The 20,128-nt window shown below is 39.4% G+C and overlaps 1 protein-coding gene and 1 long non-coding RNA gene across 6 annotated transcripts in view; one reads left to right on the top strand and one right to left on the bottom strand.

Annotated features, from left to right (window-relative positions):
* PPP1R13B (protein phosphatase 1 regulatory subunit 13B) overlaps positions 1–8,241 on the bottom strand; it is a 69,214-nt gene extending 60,973 nt beyond the window's left edge. For all 4 annotated transcript variants that reach the window (XM_068192294.1, XM_068192298.1, XM_068192297.1 and 1 more), the window contains exon 1: positions 7,627–8,241. In XM_068192294.1, the coding sequence (XP_068048395.1) occupies positions 7,627–8,226 (600 nt within the window). In that variant the 5' untranslated portion in view covers positions 8,227–8,241. The remainder of the gene's footprint in view (positions 1–7,626) is intronic.
* Positions 8,242–8,351: 110 nt separating this feature from the next.
* LOC137475224 (uncharacterized) lies at positions 8,352–19,130 on the top strand. 2 transcript variants are annotated; one of them, XR_010999758.1, is made up of 4 exons: positions 8,352–8,951; positions 9,921–9,990; positions 11,647–11,742; positions 18,788–19,130. It is a non-coding gene; the product is annotated as an uncharacterized lncRNA (long non-coding RNA). The 2 variants fall into 2 exon arrangements; XR_010999759.1 differs by having other exon boundaries at positions 11,623–11,742.
* The last annotated feature ends 998 nt before the right edge of the window (positions 19,131–20,128 follow it).

Here is a 20,128-nt window from a genome sequence, read left to right as displayed (position 1 = left end):
CACCAGAGAGCAATGCAGGCAAGATTTTTCTCCACATGTTAATGCAGCTCTGTCTACTTTTTTCATCTAATACAGAAACTCTCAACAATTCCCAGCTATTCACCTTAGTAGGTCTGGACAGACACATTCTGGATTCAAGAAGAACAAGGCTTACTGGTCTCCTGGTGTCCAACTGGCTCCCAAGAGATTAGAACAAAGAATTAATTCAGATGCTAGTCAATGCATTGTGCTTATGAGCATGGGATTTGGGACTGGAGAGACTCTCCTAGATTAGCCTGGCAGAGACCTCAGAAACTCACTGTTTACTTGTTCTGACTTCAGAGAACAGGGAAGTTATGCTCTTTGCCATTCTTGGAGATAGATCTGGATGCTTTTGGTATGAATCCATCTCCCCATCTATATTCATTCACCACCATGGAGTCGTTTCCGGCTACAAGGTCCAAACCTAAACTGATAAAATTGATAATATCCTTCCTGCAATCTACACACTTCTGCCCTTTCTTGGGCTGCTTCCAGTGCTTATCTGACCCTGCACTGAGTCAGTTCTAGTGTGGTCAGATGGCAGAGAAGTATCCTGGCAGGGAAAAAAAAAAGGAAACAAAGGAATTAAAAAAAAAAAAAAAGTAAAGGCAAACAACTTCCTGCTGAGTTTGCAAACAGCTCAGTACAGAAATAGATAAATACCAGAGAGAGCCAGTACAAGGGAGAGGCCAGCAGGTATGCAGGACTTCAGCAACCCCTGCAGTTACATCCATTTCACCTACACAAAACTGAAGCCTCAGTTTCTTCCCCCATTCTCAATTTATAAACAAAAGTTTAATCATGCGAACACCGAAATCCTTTTGTCAAACAGACATAAGGATACATGGGTTAAATACAGTGTCTGTAACATATGCAAGTTTAGATGAGATCGCTTCCTGCTGGAGTTGGAATTCCTTAAATAAAGTATTTTATAGCTACACTCTTCACACATAAATAGAATTCTGCTGCTAAGCTAAGCAGTGAACTGGAAACTAAAAAATCTTAACTGTACTTCCACTAGCAAAGAACTAGGCTAGAATACACTATGAATCTAGAGAATAAGGAAATAATGGGCAGAAATCAGAAGGAATGCACTACTGCAACGTGAGGGGTGGGAAATGATGATAGACTAGCAACTGCCAGTTAAGTTTTATTGGTTTTCCGTTTTTTTGTGTCCCAATTTTATATTTGTTTCTCAAGATTTCCTCAAAGACCACGTATTTCACAAAAAAAAAAAAATATCCCTTACTTTTTCCCATTTCAGAGAAAATGTAAAGTGTTACTGGGTATAAAATAAAGATGTGGAAACTGGTGAAACCATAACTTATCTCTGAAGTAACAACATTACTGCACTGCAGAGATTTTAGTTTCACCTCACCTGTTCAAAATACATTGCCTGGGGTAGAGCTCCACAATAAACTAAACTGAATAAACAAAAATACTTGAAGAGAGAGAGTCCACTTGCCATCCCCTTCTCTGTTATCAATCTTAGCCAAGCAGTCTGCTCCCTCCTGTACCAACATGGACAAGAGACAATGCAATACACACACGTGCAAGTACACACTCACATATACACACACGTACATAAATCTCTTCAGTGTTCTTTGGATACAGCTATTGTTACATTTTTAGTGAGCTGGATTTACTGAGGCAAGCAGCGCAGACCGTTCACTGCCAATGGTGGGCAGCAAGGAAGAGGAAGCAGCCTCTTCCAGAGCTGCAGGAAATGGTTAACCCAGCTCATCCCTATTGTGAAACCTCAGCCCAGAAAGGAATTCAGCTGCTCAGACATCCTACTGCACCACAGTGATAAACCTGCTCTCCAGTACTGCACATGTACTTGCTTCCAGGCACCATCTAAGAAAAATAACAGGGCGACCTAAAACCCAGGTAAAGTGACTGAAATTTGAAGTTCAAAACATTTTTTGTTCCTCCTCTAAGCAGCTCATATTCTTGCTGGTCCTTTGAGTTATTACAGAATTTATGCTTTGTCCTCCAGGTACCATTGTTGCTTTGACACACAAATCTGCTTCTGAAGGATGGTGTCTATTATTGCACAATATAATTCTATTATTGTCTGTCATAAAAAAATTGCTTCCAGAATCTCAAAACATTGAGCACACTCCACTGATAAATTGCCTAACACATTCAAGATCATTATATGCTTTCAAGTTTAATAGATGATAATGGCAGATTTCCAAACTCTCAGAAAAATGTACCAGCCTGAAGTGTTAAAATTCATATCTTAGAATATTTGTTTACTTAAAAATCTTATCACAATTTAAGAACAAATGAGACACCAGATTCAAGGCTGACAGAAAAACTGTTCATAAATGCAGAAAGATTTCAAAGATATTGTGGATCACCTAATAATATGATTTTTCAATTTAAGAAAAAAATTTTAAAATTTCCTTTTGTGGGGTCTGATACAAACCCAGGAATGAACTGCCTATATCCCAGGCTAGCACACTGATTTAAGAGGTTAAGTATTTTGAGCTATCCTGTACAACTAATTAATGTATGGTAATACTATGCTTTTAATTTAGACAAACACATAAGACTTGTAAATTCCAACAGTGAGTCATGAGGGAAAAGGGAGCAAGACTCCTTCCCCCCACCCCCTGAAATAGGCAATAATTTGTTTCCTTCTTCAAATCTCAGCAAAGATTTTTTATTTTTAAAGATGCCTATGGTTTACAAAGACAAAAAAAAATTATCATACCGCCCCCAAAAAAATTTTACATGAGCACTGATTTTAATACCAAGCATTAGACGTCAAATTCTTTACAAAAAAAACACTGCCTTTTTTCTGTCTATGGACAACTCTTGGCAAAATGGGGGCTGCTCCACAGCTGTATGCATCTAAATATAAATATGTGAATAAGCAAGTTTTTTAAAAATAATGTATTTCATATGAAATTTGGCTTTGTTAGAAAAATCAGTCCAGTGGAATGGAATTTTGTTGTCAAACAAATAGTTATTTTCTTTGAAGTATGCAGTGGACAACAAACTCATCTATGTTAACATATGAGAGAGCATCCTTTCCTTCAAAATTCTCATACATTTCAATAGACATATCTAATAAATATATTTAAATATTCTATTATCAGACTAGCATGTGTATAGTACATTTGTTGACATGGTGAAGCTGATGAGCTTATTTTTACCACAGAACAGGCCATATTCTGTCAACCTAAAAAAATAGTGACATGATCCAAAAAAACATGAAATGGCCTTTAAGCTTTGTTGCAATAAATAACTCCATTAATAATGGCTGATAAACATGCAAATTATTCTCTACAGTCAGTTCAGATTTATTCAGAAAACAAGGATATCAGTATTGCTGAGAACTATACAGTTCTGAATTAATCACAATATGTTTTATCTCATCACTGAAAATTGCTCATATTAATATAATGAAAATTCATAATATTGATTTAAGTGTGTTAAAGTGACACATCTTCATCTACAATATTTAATTATATCAGCAGCAACCTTCCTATGGAAAGAGAACAGGGGACACTGATTTAAGAATATTTTGGTTTTAAATTATAAGCAGTATAATAAACAACGCCCACTTTGGACTTTTTGGGAAATGTTTTAGTCCGAAAACGGGACAAGTGCATACTCATTTTAAAACAAATGAAAAAAAATCCAACCACCCAACCAAACAACATGAAGTCCACCAAACCCCCCACTTTTTCTTAATTCACCAGCTTAATTTAAAAATAACTCCTGCAGATATCCACCTTTGCTTTGTATTTTATCAGTCATAGTATTCCTCTTCATAGGTCAGGAGTTTCCATATAAATTCTCTAGTCTAACATAAAATATGCAATAGTTATGGGCATCTTCAGAGAAGACTTGCAGTGTCCCACAGAATTAACTACAAAAAAAAATAAACCCACTAAACACTCCAAACTTTTCACTCTCCCTTCTGTGAAAACAACCATCACAACTACCTGATCCTACACACGGACGTGTCCAGCAACTCTGAGCCTCACACGAAGTCTCGTAAGGTTCCTCCCAGATGCTTTCAAAAATGTCAATGACAGCTGCAACCTGACTGATATTCACGAGTTAAAGGCAAAACCAGAAAAGCTCTGCTAGGTGAACACGCAATACCAACTCTTCCTCCTGAAAGATTCAATCCATCACAATTTCTCACACAGCACCCACCATCACCTGTCTCATCACGTTACTGACGGTATACGAACTCTACACAGCTCTTTAGTGTGGTGTTACCTCACATGCTGGGAAAGAATTATACCCAAAATTAAGGCAGAAAAAAAGGAAAGTGTTACACGCTTCTCCAACCTATCAGTTTCTTATTGCACTGGATCTCTTTATAAGTGGGAAAACCATGCTCCTCATAAGTGAGTTTTTTCTTGTGCACACTCTTGTGCCCAAGAAAAACACTAATACTTGACAAAAGAGGTAATTCTGGAACTGTCATGCAAGGAAAAAAAAAAAACAGTAATTGCATTATTTAAGGAAAAGTTTCCAACACACTTTCAAACACAAACTCTACAGTACCACAAAGAAGTCTCTCTACTGGGGCAAATAGACAAAAATATACTTTACTAGGTTCCTCCAATGAGGTTATAGATTTTGTGGCTGAAAAAGGAGCTTTATCCACAATAATTTTGCAAATAAATATAACTGTGGTTGTTTTAACCCAAAAGATTTCCTCTTTGAAGGGATACCACATAGTTCTATGTTTGCATGCTTTATTCCAAGAATGCAAGAAAGACTAACCTTTACTTTTCAGTGAAAAAATATCCCTCTAATCAAGGCATACTTATAGGAATACTTAGCAGAGGTGATATTCAGTGTAGCATCATAAGCTCATCATACACATAGTCCTTATCTCCCGAAGACAATGAAAGGCTTTACAATTGATATATCTCGTCAGCAAAGCAAAGGGAAAAAAAACCCAGGTGAGAAAACTGTAGTCTAAATCATTAATTCTTCTTCAAGCCCAACTGTGTTCAGGACCAAGAACAGTTATTCTGTATTTTTCAGAACCAGAATAAGCAATATGAAAAAAGATAATGAATAAAATCCTTCTAAGAAAAGGATGGTGAAGAACAGAGTGGGAAGTATCCCACTCACAAAAGAAATTGTAATTGATAAAAACCTCTGAGAAGATCTACTGTTCCACATGTGAGGGGAGGAAAAAAAATCACAACAGACACCAAAACAGAAAAAACAGGGACTTCAGATACTACTTCACTCTTAAAAATGGTTGTACAAATGCCAAAAAAAAATACCAATGCAAAAGTGACCCCAATCAATTACTGCAAGTCTAATAAATGTGAATCTTAAGAAACTACAAAAGTTTAACATTTAGTTTTAATTTGTCGAGGCAAAACTATGGTGGTGAACTGTTGTAAAAAGTAGCTAAGTCTAGCAGTTATTAAAATCTCTCCTCTTGCTAGTTTATGCTTTTGCTAATTATATAAAAAAACTTAAAGCCCATAATACCCACAAACAAAATTCCAACAGGTTTAGGGGAAAAAAAAAGCTTCCATGAATATGAAGTCAAGGAATTCTCTAAGATAAAAAGTTAGATCACTAACTTTTCCATTCTCGGAATACAAAAAAAAAAGAGTAAAAACCGAAAAGACTTGGTCCGGTTCTACAGCCATATGTTCACATTATTTGGATATTATATATTGATGAGTCCAGTAAATAGAGTTGGGTTTTTTCACCCTTGTAGTCTAGCTGGGATGAAAAAATGGAAGACTGAAGGCACTGTCACGAGTCCATTTAAATACACATATTTATTTAAATATACAGATTCCTGACTGATAGACTGTCCATAACAGCTTCTAAAACAGCTTTAGAAAAATGAAATATTTATTATTTTAGGACTTGGACTCAGTAAGCTCTAATCTGCAACACAACTACCCCTGTAGCAAGGTAATTTGTTTTTATTAAAATTCATCCGTCAGTTAAAAATGCTTTGAAGTGTGTTTCAAAAACACAGAAAAAAGTCTGAATCTTCAACCACCTTCCAATAAATATAAACAACCACCACATCTGAACAAGCAAGAAGGTAACACAAGACACTAGCAGAAACACTCAAATAGGTAAAAAGAAACTTTCGAAGAAGTCAATCCCTGTACTACCAAAGTTATGATGTTAACCTGAAACCCACACATGGGTTAGTAATGGGAAGCAAATACATTTGTTCTGACTTAGCATGTCACTGGCACGCTGGGTTTTCAATAGGAATTTCATGAATGTAAAGCATAACCCAAGCTGGGATGGAAAATGAAGCTGTCACCTTGTTTTTGTTTCTACATGCTAGCATCCATAAGTTCATGGCACAAGCCTAACTCCATGAACTTTGTTGCTGGTTTCTAACACGCCCAGTGCACTGCCATTCTCATCCATACCAATACAGTATTTTGGCACTCAGCAGCTGGAAGTTAAAGTGCACATAAAGTTAAAAATCTTGTCATAATACCTGGCTTTTAAACACTACGTGTACTCTTCAATCTGGAATTTTACACCCAGTTTGATTTATTTATTTTCTGCTCTCAGTCACGAAACAAATTTAGAGCAATAAAATCTTGTAAAAGATGTCTTTAATGTTCTGACAGAGAAACATTCTGCTGCAGTGCTTCGGCTGCAAACACTGCAGAGGAAGTGTAAATAAAAAGCTAATTTCTACTAGAATTAGAAAAAAGATGGGAGATAGTCCCTTATATTGGAGTATCTCATAAAGCCACATTTGAGATCTAATAGAGTTTGAAAGAAATCAACAAAAGGAATATGATTGCTTATTACTCCGTCCCAGAGGATCTTGTCATAAAACGAACAGTCATCAGGAACAACTCTCTTCTGACCACTGCATCACCCCACAGCGACAAGGGAGGGAAGCGAGGGGCAGGAAACGGACAGGGATTCTGTCACACAAGACAATCAAGGTTGTTTGCAGGAAAATGAAAGGGTTTGTCTTCGGTAAATAAGCGACGGCTTCACAAAAGCGGTGACAGGAACCGAGGAGGGAGCCACGCTGACACGGTGCTGCAGCCTGCGCTCGCTTGACCCCGGCAGGAGGGCCGGAGCCGCCTGCCCCGGGACGCTTCAGCCCTTCCCCACACCCGGGCGGCGAGGGATCGGGATTTGGGTGGAAAACACCGGAACAAACAGACACACCGCCCGCACACCCACTCACCCAAACACAACGCACCCCCCACGCCTCACGGCGGGCCTCGGCGGCCGGCAGCGACCCGGAGGCGACCCCCGCGCTCCCCGCCGGGGTGCGTGAGGAGCCGCTCCGCCGCAGCCCGGGGGACGCGGCCCCCGACCTGTCACGGCCGGTGCAGCCCCCGCGGGTGGAGGGGCTGGGGCAGGTCGTGCCCCCCCACAGCCGGGGACGGCGGGGACCCGCGGCCCCACCCCCGGCGCGGAGCCCGCCGACGTCTCCGCAGCCCCGCAGCCCTCTGTCCCGGCTGGCCCGGGGATGACGGCGGCGCCGCGCACTCCATTCGCCGCCGGCAGCCCCGCAGGAAACGGCGAGGCGTCCCAGCGCCCGGCAGCGCGGCGCCAGGCCGGGGAGCGACGACGCGAACTCTCCTCGTTCTCACTCACCGGCATCATCTCTGCAGCCTTCTCCGCGCCGGGCCCGCTGAGCTGTGCCGGGCCTCTCCCGCCGCCGCCGCCGCCTCTCGCCGCGGAGGACGCCGCGCTCGCCCTGGCGGCTGTGACAGGTGCCTCCCGCGCGCCTCGCTCCGCGCAGCGGGCGGAAGGAAGAGGCGAAGGCGGCGACGGCGGCCGGGCTCCCAACCCCCTTCCTCCTCCTCCGGAGCGCGGCCGCCTCTCCCGCCTCCCTCCCCGGGCGCTTCCTGCTCTGCTCTGCTCTGCCCTGCTCGGCTCCGCTCCGCCCGCGCCGCCCCGCCACGGGTTAACCCCCGCCACCGCCTCCTTGCCGGGGCGGGGCCGCGCGGGGAGGCGCTGCGGGCCCGCACGTGACCGCGGGGCCGGGCCGGGAATGCGGGACCGGGACCGGCACCCGCGCCCGCCTCCCGTCCCCGCCGGGACCCTCTCGCTCCCGCACCGCCGTGCCGAGCGAGTGGCTTGCCACGCCGGTTCTCCCCCGCCCGGCCTCCGCCTCCCGGCGCTCTGCCGCCCTGCCCCCGGGCCGGGCCCCGGCGGGCGCCGCCTCCTCTGGGCGGGCTGCCCGCGGCCCATCGCTCCCGGGCCCGGGCGGTGGAGGAAGGGGCAGCGGCCCCGGGCGCTCTCTCCCCCCGGAATGCGGGGAATGCGGGGCGGCTCCGCCCGGCCCGGCCCCAGCGCTGAGGCTGCCCGCGGCCCGCTGGGCGTGCGGGGGGAGATGGGCGGTAACGCGGAGGTCGGTGGTCTTCCGTGCCTCGGAGCTGAGGTCGCTTCCCGACAGCTTGTCCTGGTCGGAAACACACCTTGGATAGCGTCATGCCTAGCGTCACCTTCCTTCCACCGTCCCTTCCTGGTGAAATGTCTGATGTGCAAAACTCTGCTTAGCAGCAGGAGGGAAAGTATTGTCCTGATGTCAGACTCATGAGATCTGGTCTCGTGTTTGAAAGTAAGGTTCAGTTTCCTTCATTTTCTAGTCTCTCTTTCTGTAGAGTTACAACAGCAAAATGAAGCTTAACAGCTTGGAAGAAGCCAAGCTCATCTAGAAGTCAAAACATCACCATATGTTAGTACTGCAACACATGCGATGTAGACAAATTTCATATTGCTGTGAGTCTTAAATCCTAATCTACAGCATACATGGACCTACCCAGTGCTCCAACAGTTTCTGAAAAATGGCTGGTTTCCAGTCTTTGTTACTTTATTTGCAGAACACCGTGACAGATCTCAGCTAGGAGCGGAAAAAAAAGTTAACTTGGCAAGTTTTTGAGGAGCTTAGATAACGTTTGTGTAAGTCTTTGAGGGTAAGTGGTAATAGCATAACAATCTCAATGTATGAGCCTGTATGGTAATCATAACCTATTCATGTAAGATTCTCTAACAGATAATTGTGTCCATTATCTTTATATATACAAACTTAAGATTGTATCCTTCTCAGTGCATTTGCAGGCTCTGGTGTCAGCTTTTTGACAGGTCAAAGCCTCTGCCTCTTTTACTAAAATAGTCCTACAAGGAAAATATAGCTATTAGCATCACAAGACAGTACTTTGCCAGTTTAACGTTATTTTGCAAGTACCAGTGGGAGTGCTACTTGCTGGCAATCACACTAATATCCTCAGGTTCTTGTAGACTGTGATTCCACCACACACACGGAGCTCTGGAAATAGGTTACTCAAACCCCATACAGAACTCCAAGATCTACTCAGAAGAATATTAACCCTGCAACTAAGCTGGCTTGAATACAACAGGCTCTAAAATGCTCATAGTCATCTAGCTTAAAAAAAAAGGGGGAGTGATTTATCTTCATCAAATTTATACTGAATTTTAATCAACAAAATAATAGGAGTGAATAGAAATTTACTTGTCTTCTCACTACTTAGAGTAATTCTAATTTTAAAATTAGAAATTCTAAAATTCTAACATCAAGATTTGTGCACCTTTTGTCACATTTGTTCTATGAAAATTAGTCTTTCTCATTGACTAGGTTAATTTTCATTGCCAGCAATTCTTAAACAATGGTCTATAATTTTTTTTCCAGGTATACTTGATAGCTGACATTTCCCTGCATTCAATGAATAATAATAAAAAATAAAATACTGTAAATATTATCCCACTATTACTTTTCCACCGCAACAGCAGGAATACCTACAAAATGAAAAGTGGGAGAATTTGATATAGACAATTGCTGGGGATGCAGACACTCCTCCCTGCAACTCCTCTGTTGGAATAATGGCCTGTAGTATAAAAGTTTGTCATTGTGTTGCTTTTGGCAGATGAAGGTTCAGCCAGTGCAGCAACCAGACAGACTGGATACTGAGGGCTAGGAGGAAATGTCTTCAAAAGGTAGAGTAAGTACTTTATATGCAAGTCTGCTCCTACTCCTGTTTCTTCTTCCCTTGAAAACATCACTTGTCTCCATTCTTTCCATCTTAATTTTTTGATAGAAATGCAGAAAGAAAAAAATATTAACCAATATTTACCAAGTATAATACTTAAAATTCTACCTGCAGCATGGGAAGTTATTTAACACTTCTCACACAGAAAAATCTTTTTGGGAACCACTCTCTTAGCAGTCAAGAGACACAGCAGCCTTTATAAATTTTCTGATTCCAACTTATAACCAGAAATCTGTTTACTGTGAGCAGAAAAATGGTCACTTATAATAATGGAATTTTTTCCCCCCATTGTCCATGCATTTCCATATAAAAAGACTGGTCCAGTTTCGTAGAAATTATGGTGCTTGGCCCAAGGGGCCAGTGATATCTACAACTCAGTTGCCTTTTTTGGTTAACTGAGGTTGCATGAAAGCAGTCAGGATTTGGGGAATGCCTGAGAAGATAAGGGAAGAGAATTTGGTTATGGAAGCAGATAAAACCAGAGGTACTAAACCCAATTTATTTGCTTCCAAATCCACTTCCTTTGTTAAAGATGTTCTAATTTTGTCGACCTCTTTCTAAAGGAAATGGTTTGTACTTATTTGTTGGTTTAAATATTAAAACATGTTATACAAGTATCTTTTATTCTCCTCTTGGTTCTTAAAAAAACCTCAGCAATTCTATTTAACTTTACAAATTGAAACCTCTGTAGCTTAACACCTATTTTTTGAACACATAATACATAAAAAAATGAAGAATTACTGCTTATTGGTTATGGTATGGTGAGTTTTTGAGATGTGCAGAAGTCCTATTTACCTAGAAACTGAAATTTGATTGAAATGCATAAACTGTCATTCAGTGTTTTGCTAAAATATTTGGCACTTATGGGTACATAGAAAAAAATGACCAAAACATGGTGTGTATTTAACCTAGGTTTATTGGAAAAGGGGGTTTTAACTTATGTTAATAAATTGCCAGGCCTCTTACTTGATCATTATTTTTCTTAGGACAAGCAGAGATTCCCAAAGATAAAGGTGGCAGACTAATAAAAATTTCAGGAGCACTCCTGCAGAAATTCTGAATGCTACTTGTGTTTTCTAAGTATCTAGTAGCAGGATTTTCAAATGTAGATTTCTTTAAATTTTAAAAACTAAAGTCTGAATCTCTCCTACTTCTTTTCTCTGCATAGACAAAAGGAGGAAAATGAGCTTTCCTGCCTTTTGAGATCCAAGTGTTCTCCAGTTTTGCATTCATTTGTTAAGATGCTTTTCCAGAGCATAGGAAAATGTTTTCACGCTTTGGAGGTGTCACAGGAAAGTAATTTTGAATTAATGTAACACTTTTTTCTTTGCATGTGGTATTATTTTAAATAACAGATACTGCTATTTATAGCCAGCAACAGTGTCAGAGGTCAAACATTTAGGGTGGGATCCATCTGATCCAACTTTACTAAGGTAGGAGTTAGGTGTGTCATTTCAATCACTCACTGAGGCTGCTCCTACAGATAAATCGGGACGGGGAGGGGAGAGAGGCAGTTCTGCAGGTAACTCATTCACATCGAGGTACTCATCCCACTATCTAAATCTCTTGGTCTTTGAAGGTGCCTATCTCTGTATTGATTTAGGATGGAGCCTGGATGACTAGCTCTGATTGGGGAGACTTTTGGATGGCTACAGTTCAGATGGGTTCCCTCGTAACTGGCAGAATAAAACCTCTAAAAGTGAGTATGGGTAGGAGCACTAGGGGTTTTTGCATGTATTTAAAGAAAATTATGTCTCTTTGCTAAATGAGTAAGTGTATTACTTTATTACAGAATACAACTCTCCTTTCAAAAATTGTATTTTACATTTGCTATAATGCAGGAGGAACTCACTCTGAGTAGGTAGGCAATTTAAGAAGCTGAATGACAGAAGTACTTCTAACTTGCCAGGCAGTTCATGGGGTGGCTACAGTGCAGTGCTGTGTAACAGATGATACAAACAAAAAGACTGAATGTTTCATGGGGAGTTTCACTACAGGAGCCTAAAATCTTTACTGAAATACAGTGTAAAGTAAGAGTATGTATGTAAAGGAAAGATATATTAATTTGTTACTGTGGCCTTAAGTAGCCTTTCATTCCAGAATCATGCTGACTTCCTAAGGCTGCAGCAATAAAGTGTTCCTACTGAACAATAGTCATATGCTACCATGCTTGATTTCACATACAGCCAAGGCATTTCAAACCCCACCAAACCTGTTCAGAGATAAATAAACTACAAATAATAACCTAAAGGAAACACTTTGATGTCTGTTTGGTATACAGTATTTAAGACACGTGAACAGGAGAAAGATACTTTTTCATCACTGCCTTGTAATATTCCAAAGTAATGTATGCTGGACTAGGTGACTCATGATCTGAAGTTTCCCTAGCCCAGCACTCGGTGCATCATTCTGAGAAGTGTAACAATTAAAGCAGGAGTGAAGCATTATGTGTGTGTAGCATAGCTGTGTGCACTTCCAGGGATTTGGGTGTCTGGTATGTCATGTGTTCCAGCCCTGCATTTGATGGATTAGAGGTAATTTCTTTAAACAATAACAGAAATTGTATACTTAATCCAATACATGTGATGCAAAAGCACGTACTTTGTGGAAAATGCCGTGGTCTCATTGAGACTGTGTTGCTGTCCACTCTCATAAAATTATTGCACTAAAAGGTATTGGTTTATATTGTAGCTACAGAAGACACAGTCCTGTAACATGACATGTCACCATCTTTATAGATGGAAAATCTTGTCCTACTCCTCTCTAATTTGTAACAAGGAAGCCATGAACCATATGCAAAGAGGTGGAGAAAACAAAAACTTCAATGTCCTAGGAGATTTCTCTCTGCTTGTACTTTTAGGCTTTATAGCCATTTGAGCTCTCAAGATGTTTCTTTATAAAAATCCTTTTTCTTGACATTTTCAAGATGCCCATGATGAGTGCAAGTATCTGAGATGAGCCAGATGATGGGTCATTAGTTGAAACATTAATTAGGGACAGTCAATCCTTCACTCTTTACTCCTCCTTCATTTATGTGCTACTGTGTTTTGGGTGTACCACTTGGTTAATGTGAGAGGAAAATGATGGGCCATGTTTTAAGGTTGAGCCCAGCTTTTTAATTTGTTACTGTAAGACTAAAATTGTTCTCACGTATCTCTTCCATGACTTAAGTGTTTTTTATACTTAAGAAAATACTTAAGTGTTTTTTACACTTTCTGTGTGAAGGGATTTCAAATACTTTTTCTTTCAGCTAAAAGGCTAATGCAGAATTCTGTGATACATGATCAGTTTTTCTCTCATGCTGTAAAAATTTGGGGTTTTTAGTCTTCAACTTTTCTATTAACCACATAATTCCTTTGTTTTAGATGGCCAACTGCTTATTTAATATAATTGAAACCAACCTCCTTTCTTTTCTTATGTTTACTGCTGTATCAGATGCAGGTTTGTTTTCATATCATATTTGTATTACTGCAATATTCAAATCCAGTAATTCCTAATTTGAAATGTGCATCTCCTACTAGAATTTGTCCTTTTCTTAGTTACCTTTCTTGAGGTAAACAGATCTAGTAATAACTAACATGAAGGGGGGTATCATGTAATGAAGCTCCTGCTTCCTGCTCTTGAAGCTGGTCATGGGTGAATTTGAAGGACTTCAGCTTGGAAGGGCAGATTGGGAAAGTCCTCTGCTCAGTTCTGAAGTCTGGGATGTACTGAAAGGTATTTTCTAGCAATTACTGACAAAGTGATGTGCAAAGGAGGCTTAGAGAGGAAAACATGCCTCTGAGCAGAAGAATGCTTATGTGGAGTAAGGGAAAAAAATTATAAACCCAATGAAATGTGTATAAAAAAAACCCCTTACCTGTTTCTACCTAGTATTTAAACAACTACATTATTAAGATCACACTACTGGAAAAAACATTCTTTACCTTTTTTTGTGTATGTGCTTATGATAAATTTTACAGATTAGCATACACAAGGTAAGTCTACTCTCAAGAGACTAAAAGTATTAAATCTGTTAAATAAAACACCATTGCAGATGTGCAAGAGGTTCTGATTTAACATGCATCTCTATGGAAACATTTTTACATTTTTGCACTCTCTCTCACATATATATCTATATAGACAGAGATACACATATAGATATGTATGTGTGTGTGTATATATATATATAAACACCACCTTAAATTACCACTTTTTGAGCTTTTTGATTACCAAAAATTGTCAGAGCATGGCTGTCTTCTATACAGGTATATACAATTTATTGTGAATCTGAATTTTTCAGTCATAAACACTATTTTAGTAGTGCATTTTAAAAGAAGAACATCTGCACTCAGGTAATCTGACCAGCAGATGTAATCTAACATTTTCAGTTATGATTTTTGCATGCTCTGAAAATAATGGGTTTGTGCCTTATTGATGCTTAAAGTTCATCCCTTCTGTTTCTGTAAATATTCCTTTTCCACTTAAAGCAACAATATTCTAGTCCAGAGAACATTAACAAGACAAGTTGATTCTGTTTCCAAGTGCCCTGTTTCGTAATCTTCCAGAAATACATTTCTGAATAATTTTTTTAACTACTGTGATGGTACAACAAGGTTTACTACAGTCCTTAGCTGCATAAAGAGAAGAATGTCAACAGTAGAAGCAGATGAATTGTGTAGGGCATTGATGGAACCTTACTGAAAATATTCAGTGAAAAGCTCCTGAAATAGTGACAGAAGAAAACATATCACTGGTATGTGTTTCCAATCTATTTTAGGTTGGCTTATTCAAAGATACCATAATATGCAGCTGAACCTGAGAATATTTAGAAGGCTGGAAAGGAGTGTGTTCATCATCGAGGAGTACACCCAATAATAACCTACTTGCTGGGGGATGATTAGATACTACTTTAAAGTTTGTCTACTGTTTATGTCTCAAATTCAAAACCAGTATTTCTATTCTGTAGAAAGGTACAAGGCCCTGTAATCTTTTTTCTATTTCTTCCATTTTCCTATGGGAAATTCTTTTTCTTGCCTTCTGCCTTTCTTCCTTCTAGAAAGGTGTGAGTATATATTTAATGTACTAGCCTTAATTTAAAAAGAGGTGTGATAGTTACCATTAAAAAGAATACATAATTTGAAAGTAAAGTAAAAATATTTTCTGCAAGATTCCTTTTCTAGTTGCATTACTCCAAAAGAATTACTTAAATCAAAGTATGCTGAACAGTATTATGTCTTGGTGTTTACTTAAACCAAGAGTCAGGTCCTTTGTTAAAAATGGTATGACTCAAATTCTTAGCTTACTGAAAAGAAATGCAGAATTTAAATTTTAGCTAATTATTTTAAAGAAGTGTCTAGAGATCCTAACTGAGACCAGATGAATTTTCTTTTCAAGCTGTATGTGATATGTGGAATACAACATCAGGGGTATAAGGAGAGAATTGTAATGTCAGGTTTAAGAGAATTTAAGCAAGACTATTTCTCTGTACAACTGCACTAAATTAAAAGGTATACCTGAAGCATCATGAGTATGGAGTCAATAATAGTGCTGAAAAAAGCATAGCTTGAGACATATATATATGTACAAAATAAACAATAGAGTTAATTATAAAAGTGAAATGCTTTTGGTTAGACCTGCCCCAAAAGGGAGGTAGGTCCCTGTATTCTTGGTCCTCTATCAAATGCCTGTTCACATTCTAGTCCACTTTATTAATCCCTCCATTTTCCTCCCATAATACTCTGCTTCTTTTCAGTTTAGTTGTTGCCAGTTTGCTTGTTTACATAGCATTCCATATGAAATACCTCACAACAGTTTCTACTTCATACCTAAAGAATTCCCCCTTAATTGCAACAATTCTTAATATTATCAAAAGCATGCTAAACACAACAGGTTAAAACAAGAAATGAAGACTACAACTAATACTGCAGAAAAAAATCTGTGTAGGCAGCAGTCACCACAGATGGGATTCATTCAGTATACAGCTCTTAGTTCTACCACCCACATAATCCCCATTATCATTTTCTACCAAACACACTTCATTAGCTCTGAAGAAATCTCTATTGTCTCTCCCAGCAGATCACTGAAGGTACTGTCATGATATGGACATAAAAGTTAAAGGTCACATCAATTAAAAACCATTCCCTTACAAGCCTTTAGAAGGTCATAATAATTAAGCATATTTTCATTTGATGACAACCAATAATATAATCTGATGAGCCACTACCAATTTTATCCTTTATAAGTAAAAGTATTCTTCCTGCTAGTACTGAGCATTAGGATATAGTCATCCAGTGGTTCTCCCAGTTCCCTATTTGTTTGTCCATTTGTCCCAATTAATTAAGTGACAGTATAAACTCGAGAAAGCAGTGTGCTGTCCCAGAGGAAGGAAACAAGGCTCTGCCTTTGCTGGAGCACAAGCTGTCATTCCTGATTTCTATTCAGGGTGGAGTTGTGCATTCTTTTTATTGCTCCAACTGTTGACACTGATGACAGTTCTTCCAGGAGAGACAGTGCTTTGATCATGTGCGTAGCTGCGGATGAGGAGGAAACTTGCATTGCCCTGTTACCAGGGACACAACGACTTGGGGAACTTGGCTGAGTAAATGCAGGATAGAAATTCTGATTCTTCTGCCCTTTTTCTGCAACCCCTTTCCCCCCCCCCACCCCCCAAACTGCTGTTCTCTCACCTAGTTATAAAGCAGCTTTGCTGTAAATTGAATCAGATGGGTCCAAATTAAAATGAGCTTGTGTTATTTTATAGGGGTAAAACCCCATAAAATTATGCAAACTCACCTGATCTGATTCACAAATAACTGTATCAACACAACTATGAGGAGCAAGGCACTGCAGTGTAAGAGTGCAAACTCCACAAGCTGGTGTAGCTGCGAAGAGTACTCATACTGTTAAACCATAACCAAAGACAGAATTTAATTAAAACCTCTAAATCATCCAGTCTTGTGGTGGTCAGTTCGTTTTGGGTTAGGACAGAATAATTGTTTCTGAGTACTTTGCCTGCAGCAGTGAAGTAGACTATATAAGACTGTCTTATTTACAAGATTTTAATAAATTACCAAATCAGCCGTGTAGTTTTATGTTTTTAAAAATATTAGCTGCTAAATGTTATTGCTAAAGGTCATGGAATTATAGTTTGAAGAGTTTGCTGTTCAAGCACTATCGTGTCACTTCTTGTTCCTCCATTTAACGAATTGTTAACTAATGTATTTAATGCCTCAGGGACTCTCCATCTCACTATTCTTTCCTTCCCAGTAACTCCACAGATTTCTTTGAATGAAACAATGGAGGTTTCACACATTGATTTCCTCTGCTGCAGTTCAGCCAGCTGGTGGTGATGTCACACACAACCACCTGTGTCTAACAAGCACCTGATACTGTTCCTTCCTTAAGAATTCAAAGTACAAGACACATGAACATACCAGCTCTGTATCAGCATTTGTACTACAAACACTGAATTGCTATCATGATTCAGATAAACAGGAGACTTGTTCAGCTGTTTTAGTTACTTTGGATCATTTCCTGAAGCTTTACTCATCCTCCAAATTAACATGAATACACATTTGGGTTTTTTCCAAGTTAGCCATTAAGAAGGTTAAGTAGGTTGGGCCTTGTGACTAATGTTTCCTTGGCTCTGACTGTATTTTGCAGCTCCCCTAGAGTATTCTATCATACTTTATTAGCATGCAGGAGAAACTCTGAGATTCCCAATTGTAGGAGAGAACTTGAAATTTTCTAGAAATTTCCAAGCTCCAAAATCCCAGTTGTAAGACCCAGCATGGAGGGGCAAATACAGAAGTACTTCTACTGTAAAAAGACATCTTGCATTAGCATTGTCATCCTTAATACAGTTTCCTGCTGCTGAGCTTTCATGTTCTGTATTGATTATAAAAAAAAAGTTACCAGTGCCACAAAAAAACTTAGTCAAAAGGATGCTGCAGTAATTGGATGAGGTTCTTCAACCCCTAAAGATGTTTGTTGTTCCACTAACAAGGTAAAGGTAGTGAACAGGTTTTGTCACTGCTGATGCCTCATCACAGGCAACAAATTAAGAATGCAGTTGCTTAACTATTTTACTACGTAAAAGTTTAAATGTAATCCTGTTTTAGAAATGTCAGCAATATAAAGAGGCAGCAGCTAAAGGAAAGCAACATGATCCATCAATGGGCAGTAAGCATATCCCTCATATGTTTAGTTGTGAATCATGATGAGTATTACATCCATGGATTAATGTCCTGATCTTACATAGTCATTTGCATAGCAAATGGGTTTGTTCAGGAGCTGAGTATTGTCTGTTTAGACACTTACCTGGAACAAAAAATATTTTAAAGTTAGCTTTAGAAATCACCTTAGCTAAACTATTAAAAAAGAAGAAAGGCACATACTCTGAAATAAAGAGTATTCACTTCAAGGGTGGGTACTCCTTGAAATGTTTGTCTACCTAGAGCTATGCTCCAGGTGCTAGTGCTGCAATGAAAATTGATTACTCTTTTCACACCTCGCTGCAGATATGAAATGGCTCTTACAATGCCTTCGTTTGCTTTCCTCTCTTGTGTTTTACATTCCTTCAGCATAAAGAAGCAAGAAGTATAGAGATAGTACTACAGGTGTTACATGTTATGGGTGTGTTGGTTTCTGCTTTCGAGTCCAGCCACTGACTGAATTTCCTCCTTCTGTATGCTACTCAAGTAAAAAAAACAAAACATCTATTTAAATATAAACACTAGTCTTACTTCCTCTGTCTTTTGCAGGTATTTGTGTTAAGGATCACAAAGGAGTGACTATTCTGTAGCCTTCATAGAAATTCCTGACAGAGAAGCACCAATGAAAGAACCAGCTGCATATGGCATTGTTTCACTAGAAATTATCATTTTTATGATGCAGACACTGCTGCCCATATATACTTTCCTTCCCTACTAGAAAATAAAGCAAGTCAGATAGAAAGAAGTGTTAAGACTTGAAGCAGGTGAAGTTTACCTAGAAGTGCAGTGAAGTGTGCTCCAAGGGCAGGTCAGCAGCAGCTCTTTTTGCCTTCCAATCCAGGAGATCAGAAGAGCATGTTCATGTATCTCAGTGACAATGGTCTGGCTAAGGTGAAGCAAATCCTGCAGTGACTAATATTTTTTTACTGATATGTCTGCCTGAGCTCTGTAATTGAAAATTCCTAAAGCAGGTCATTTGAAGTATGTGTGGTATCTTAGGAACTATAACTTATAACTATAAATTTGCATTACAAATGCTCTTATAGTTTCTTACTTGGCATAAATTTTCAATCTGAACTGCTTATTAAGTATACCACAACTCACCCACCCTGCAATTACCACTGGCTTAATATCTGTTCATTTAAGTTCCATTTTCTTCTGGTTTTTATTCTCTAGTCCCTTCTGTTGGATGCTTTTGATTTTACATAAAAAAATATAAGAGTTCTTTCGATTTCTCATTCATTTTTCTGTGGTGAGGAAACAGAAAAACCCATATAAAAATGATTAAAGAAACCAGTTAAAACAGATCAAGGAAAGATGTAACAAAGAAAACTGTGGAAGGTGGAATAAATATCAAAAATACATGAGGGGCAGATGTCACCTTTTCAAACCAGTGATGCTAAACTTGCTTCTTTAAAAAAAAGCTCTCAGAGAACAAAGACTGTAGATTTTACTCTACTCAGTAGGTACAGCTATTAAGCGCAAGTATAAATTTTGAAGAAATTAAAGGCAACAGTGTTTGGAATGTTTACCATCAGCAGGTAAGGTCATCAAGTTCCTGAGTGTTCAAATACTATACATTTAAGCTATGGCCAGATACTGCAGTCAGGACATTGAAAAGCAAAACTTTAATCAAGCTGAAAGATTTAAGATGTTTCAGTGAAGTAGTTAAAAAGATGTACGTAAGCATTAAGTCATTAAAATGACTTAAGCCTCTTAATCTTCTCAAAGGCAGATTAGGCTAAATTTAAACAAAACATGTCATGAAGTCCAGTTTTGGTTTTATACACTATGTTTCCTTGGTACGGAATTCAGTATGCACAGTTCTGAACGCTGGTTTTCATAAGATAGCATATGTTCCTTCAGTCTCCAAAATATACTTGCAATGGA

The sequence above is a fragment of the Anomalospiza imberbis genome, chromosome 6 (assembly GCF_031753505.1).
Source record: "Anomalospiza imberbis isolate Cuckoo-Finch-1a 21T00152 chromosome 6, ASM3175350v1, whole genome shotgun sequence".
Taxonomy (NCBI): Eukaryota; Metazoa; Chordata; class Aves; order Passeriformes; family Viduidae; genus Anomalospiza; species Anomalospiza imberbis.
The sequence above is the reverse complement of the archived record's forward strand: the minus strand, read 5'-3'. Positions and strand labels throughout refer to the sequence as shown.